The sequence below is a fragment of the Dryobates pubescens genome (genome assembly GCF_014839835.1).
Source record: "Dryobates pubescens isolate bDryPub1 chromosome W unlocalized genomic scaffold, bDryPub1.pri SUPER_W_unloc_1, whole genome shotgun sequence".
In the NCBI taxonomy this organism is placed as follows: Eukaryota; Metazoa; Chordata; class Aves; order Piciformes; family Picidae; genus Dryobates; species Dryobates pubescens.
Window position 1 is genome coordinate 1369737 of NW_026530688.1, and position 6000 is coordinate 1375736.

The window sequence follows — 6000 nt, forward strand, 5'->3', positions numbered from 1 at the left end:
TATGGTACTTTTAGCAGAATAGCAGTAATTAGTGTCATGATTGTCTGTTCTAAGACAAAGAATTGTAGCATAGTCTAAATTATGGAGTTCATTGTTGACCTTTGGGGAAAAAGATATTGGTGGAGTAGAAGAGTTGGCAGTTACCAGGTAAACATCTTGTACCAAACTGAGACTTCACCCTTACAACTCAGGAGAAATTGAACTCTGATCATTCAATTATAAGTTTAGTCTTAGGGTCAGGAGTGGAGCAGCATAGAATCATATCATAAGGTTGGAAAAGACCTCAGAGATCATCAAGTCCAACCTGTCACCCAACACTTCATGACTAATTAAACCCTGACTTCAAGTGCCATGTCCAATCCCCTCTTGAACATCTCCAGGGACTGTGACTCCACCACCTCCCTGGGCAGAACATTCCAATGGCCAATAACTCTCTGTGAAGAACTTTCTCCTCACCTCAAGCCTAAACTTCCCCTGGCACAGCTTGAGACTGTGTCCTCTTGTTCTGGTGCTGGTTGCTAGAGAGAAGAGACCAACCCCCATCTGTCTACAACCTCCCTTCAGGTAGTTGTAGAGAGCAATAAGGTCTCCCCTGAGCCTCTTCTTCTCCAGGCTAAACCACCTCATAAGGCTTGTGTCAAGAGCTGTTTGCCAGCCAAATTGATATGGTTGCTTGTTAAACCAATATGCCTGAATTTTAATCCTCAGATGTTGTAATAGAGCAAAATAAGAAATTGCATGAGGTCTGTGGTGATGGGTTGGACTTGATGATCTTTGAGGTCTCTTCCAACCTTGGTGATACTGTGATCATCTTCCCTTTGTTCCTGGTGTGCCCTTTTCCCCAGTTTGCCTTTAATGGCATGTAGATTAAGGTTGTAGGTTGATTTTTGTGTAAAATAGGCTCAAAGTTAACAGTATGATAATTGAGATGAAAACAAGTGAATGAATCATGGCTGTTTGTTATTTAAGGGTTTTCTTTTTCTTTTTTTCCTGTAGTTTGAGGGTGGCTCTGGATATGGTAAGTTTTTATAGTGAATTTTGACATTACATTTCATTTAGTCAGCAAGAAGCTTGATGCATACATTTAAATCAGACTATTCTTACACAGGGGGCCGTGGTTCTTATGGAGATCTTGGTGGACCCATCATCACAACACAAGTAACGATTCCCAAAGATGTAAGTGAAGCTGATTTGCTTTGTTCTTGAGTTTAAATAACTAGAAAACCACAGCCTTTTCTCAGAATATATAAATAAATTCAAAATTATTTGGGATGCTTGACAAATACTTTTAATATAAAGCAAGTATTTCTAAATCCCCAAAAGTCCTCATTTTAGAGATGCACTGAACTCTTTTAATTTTTAGTAGTAGATGTAGTCTACATAACTTTTTACGAACAAGCATCTGGTTTTTCTGACTTTATCCCACCTCTGTTTATATAGTAAATGCTGCAGAAGATGTTTTAGAGCCTGTGAAAGAACATGCTTTCATTGTAACTCTTAAAATTAAATTGATGTAAGCTACTTAAACAGTACTGTGTTTTTGCAGAGAAAGTTATATCATAAAATGAATGTGATATTTTTTCCCCTAGTTGGCAGGTTCTATTATTGGAAAGGGAGGACAGAGAATCAAACAAATACGTCATGAGTCGGGAGCGTCAATCAAAATTGATGAACCACTAGAAGGTTCAGAAGATCGAATAATAACTATTACAGGAACACAGGACCAGATACAAAATGCTCAGTATTTACTGCAAAACAGGCGAGTTGAAGCTTAATGCTGTCCTTACTGTCAATTTTAAAGTGACTTTCCTACTATTACATTTTAAAGTTCTTCTCTGCAATATAGTCCTTAGAAAGCAGGATTTAACTACTGAACTTCTCCAGTGGTAGTTCTGCCTTGATTCTCTTTTCTCTGTTCTAACTAAAATGAAGGTTCCCTCAAAACTGATCTTGATGGAAGACACTTTAAAGTAGTTGTCCTCTCATTTCTCTAGTGAAAATTGCTGCAAAAAAACTACTTGTAATAAATTGTGTAGTACTTGTAGAAAATATAGAAGATTTCAGTGGATCTTGGTCTAGTTCCGTGTGGAAGACTAGTGATTTTGTTGTTGTTAGATAACTTAACTGACAACAAATCACAGTCTGCCATATGGCACAGACCATGCTTCTACAGGACAGGAGTTGAAATCAATTGGTGCTGTTATGCAGCATTTCACAGCTTACTGGCATTACTTTTTCTTCTGCCAAATTATCAATAGTTTCACACTTATTAAAGCACAACTAAGAAAACTGTTTGCTATCATAGTATTTATTATTGCTGAATCTGAATGCTTGATTTTTGATTACTACATATTTAAATATGCTTAAAATAATTATGCTTATAATTGTTAGTCATTAATCTTTTAAAATAGTTGCTTTTAAATGTATTGGGATTTTGTATATATGGTCAATCATTCTAATATATGCTTTTTTCTTTTTCTTTTATAGTGTGAAGCAGTATGCAGATGTTGAAGGATTCTAATGCAAGATTATTTTTTCTTTTTTATAGTGTGAAGCAGTATTCTGGAAAGTTTTTCTAAGACTAGTGAAGAACTGAAGGAGTCCTGCACGTTGTGTGTGTGGTGGTTTTTTTTTTTTTGTGATTTTGGTTTTCTGTTTTATTTTTTCTTCTTAAATATCTTCTGTTGGGGGAAAAAAGCCAACATTCCTCTGCTTGCTTTATAGGTGTTCTGAATTTGAGGTGTAGTGGAATCTGCTGTTCACCACATGTAATGTTTTAATTCATTACAAATTTGCAGAAGGGAAAAGCGGCACAAGAATGACATTTGAAATTTTGAAACAGCAGCAGAGAGTGGATCTTGTGAGTTCAAGCCTGCAGTGGGCACTAGTGTCCTCCCTACTCTAGTCATGAGGTCTGTGGTGACAGGTTGGACTCGATGATCTTTGAGGTCTCTTCCAACCTTAGTGATACTGAATACTGAATTATTTTTGTTCATTGTTTGTGGTAAATTGTAATGTTTTTGTAACTATTGTGAACACCCTGCTTTATGTACACTGTAATTTTTTGTTTTTTCTTTTTTTTTCAAAGAGGAGGAAAAGTCTGGTCATTCACATATCCTTGACATACCTTGAGAGCAGTGTACAGAATATAATCATTTTTTTAAGACCTATTATGATTTTTCAATAAATTTACTGAACCTATTACTGGTGGTCTTTTTTTTTTTTAAATATACAAGGCAATATCTAAAATGGATTTTACACACACTAACACCCCCCACCCTCAAAGAAAATGCATAAATGCAAGTTGATGTTAAACTTGCTCTTCTGCTGCTTTTATATAGATTGAATGATGTAGTTTTGGCAAACTAAAGAAACTGTGAAAACTGACTTGGCTTTGCTGGGGGGGGAAGGGGATGATACAAAAATTTTAATGCAAACATTGCGAAACAAAGTTTTTCAGCAAGTTCTTTGCCCTCTTTGCAATACATATATCGGTGACAGTATACCAAAAAAACCCATCACACTTATGCCATTGAATTAACAGGGGGTTAAATATACCTAGTCTAGTGTATTGGGTTGAACTGAGCTGGAGTTAATTCTCCTCACAGTATTGTTCTAGTGCTGTGTTGTTTTTTTTGCAGCAGTAGTTGATAACAGCAGTGTTTTGGCTACAGCTAAATCCAGTATTCAAGCTGTGTCCTTTCAACGTTTCCCTGCCCCAGGAGTACATTGAGGGGTGGGCAAAATCTTGGGAGGGGACACAGCTGAGCCAGCTGACTCAGACTGGCCAAAGAGGTATTCCATACCGTATGACGTCAGCTCAGGTATAAGTAGGAAGTGAAAGAAGGAAGTGGGGGGATTCGTCTATGACGTTTATCCTCCCGAGGAACTACCAAGCTTAGAGAGCCCTGCTTCCTGAGACCGACCACCGTCCTGCCGATGGGAAGTAGAGACTAACATCTCTCTCTCTCTGCTTTCTTTGCTTCCGCGCGGTCTATTGCTGTTTGCTTATTAGTGTTATTAAATTGCTCCTATCTTATCCCCAGCTTCTGTTATATTTTCTTTCCCTTCTTCCCCTCTTTCACTGAAGAGGGGGAGTGATAGAGCGGCTTGGTGGGTATCTGGCCTCCAGGCCAGGGCCAAACCACCACAGTCCTTTTTGGTGCATTGGCCAGGAAACGAAAATATAATGTAACTAGCTCTAGTTTCTGCAGTTTTTTTTTCTATAAGCTTCCTTATGCTACAGGCTTCTGTGCTGGTCACATGGCTTGCTGGTAACTTCTGCTTTGTTTTGGAAACGCTTCATTTGTTTAGGAACATGCCGAAACAGATAATGGCTGTGTGTTTCTTTCTCCTGATTGTAGGGCTGCTGCTTTGTGGGAGCTATGCTAGAGAGGTCATCATCTCTGTCTCCCCACCCGAAATGAATGTAGAGAATCTTATTATGCAGGCCCCCAAGATTTTGATCCATCCTTATGTGAGCTCCCTAGTATTGCTAATCAACATCACTGGCATGTTGCGGGTTTTGTGGAGTTTGATGCCATCATGGTATGAAAAGAGACAGTCTTTGGGTGGGGATATATTGAAGTGTGCCCTGAAGCGGTCAGTCCCTGGGTGGCAGGGTGTGTGGAAGGACTTGGGCAGGTTCCTAGGACGGTTATCACCTCCCATAGCCTGGGACTTTACCCCAGAAGAGGCGAGCGATCCCACTAAACTGACTCGCCATCTGATAGAAGGGTGCCTCACTTATCCCAATGAGAACAAACAACTTCTTGCACTCTACTGGGGCCTGGCCTGCGCTTACTCAGCCACAGTTCAATATTCTATGAGGACTATGGCTGAGGCAGGCACCCAAACACTACCTGAGGATACCATGGTGGAGATGGGGACCCAAACAGCAACCAGGGAGATTGCTCCAGTCGTAAAAAAGAAGCAGTGGACAAGGAGGTCAACAGGTCCCTCTCATCGATTGATAAGGGATGAGGAAGATTATGATCAAGAGGCTGGTCCATCGAGTGGGAAATCAGAGCAAGTGAGTGAGATTAAAGAAGAAGCAGAGACTACCCGGTCCTTAACCTCAGCAGAACTGAGGGACATACGCAAGGATTATAGTTGCCAGCCAGGAGAGCGGATTGCTGCTTGGCTGCTCCGGTGCTGGGATAATGGGGCTGACAGCCAACTGCTGAAAGGGAAAGAGGCCCAACAGTTGGGAGCCATTGCTAGAAACAGAGGTATTGAGAAAGGCATTGCAAAGGAGACAGGCATATGCAGCCTCTGGAGACGACTCCTGCTAAGTGTGAGGGCAAGGTACCCATGAAAGGAGGACCTTATGAGTTCCCCAGGGAAGTGGAATACTGCAGGTGAAGGAATCCAATACTTAAGAGAATTAGCAGTGTTGGAAGTTATCTATGGTGATTTAGATGATCAAAGTGTCTCCACAGATGCAGAAGATGTCCCATGTACAAGGGCCATGTGGAGGAAAGTGATCCAAGGTGCTCCAGCATCGTATTCTAACAGCCTAGCAATGATGTACTATTTGGATGAGGATGCACGGTCTGTGGAGATTGTGTCAGCCTGGCTCCAGAATTTTGAAGATAACCTCTGTACTAATTCATTTCCACGCGCCAATGCCTCATCGACCAGGTGTACTCCAAGAAATCTGTCTCCTCCTGCCTCAGTCGGAGGGAAAGGGAGCCCCAGACACACACCACGAGGAGTACTCTGGTTTTTCCTTCGTGACCAGGGGGAGGACATGAGGAAGTGGGATGCTGAACCCACTTATAAATTGGAAGCTCAGGTCCGTGAACTGAAAGGGAAGGCAACAACTAAAAAAGGATCATTTAAGAAAACAGCAAAGGTATCTGCTGTTAAAAGCCAAGAAAGTAATCAACGATCTCTCAGGAGAAAAGGAACAGAGGTTACATCCCTTGATCCCGATGAGGGGACCTCTGGCCAGGTACTACCCAGATCAGACAGTGAATGCTCTGATGATGACCAGGA

The 6000-nt window shown here is 41.0% G+C and overlaps 1 protein-coding gene across 2 annotated transcripts in view; it reads left to right on the forward strand.

Annotated features, from left to right (window-relative positions):
• The window catches only part of LOC104300681 (heterogeneous nuclear ribonucleoprotein K), a 47065-nt gene extending 44436 nt beyond the window's left edge, over positions 1 to 2629 (forward strand). Inside the window, exons 11-14 of one of the 2 annotated variants that reach the window (XM_054179262.1) lie at positions 997 to 1018; positions 1094 to 1176; positions 1590 to 1759; positions 2549 to 2629. In XM_054179262.1, coding sequence (XP_054035237.1) covers positions 997 to 1018; positions 1094 to 1176; positions 1590 to 1759; positions 2549 to 2579 — 306 coding nt within the window. In that variant the 3' untranslated portion in view covers positions 2580 to 2629. Of the gene's footprint in view, positions 1 to 996; positions 1019 to 1093; positions 1177 to 1589; positions 1760 to 2487 lie in introns of both variants that reach the window. The other variant, XM_054179261.1, reaches the window with a different exon arrangement.
• Positions 2630 to 6000: the final 3371 nt, after the last annotated feature.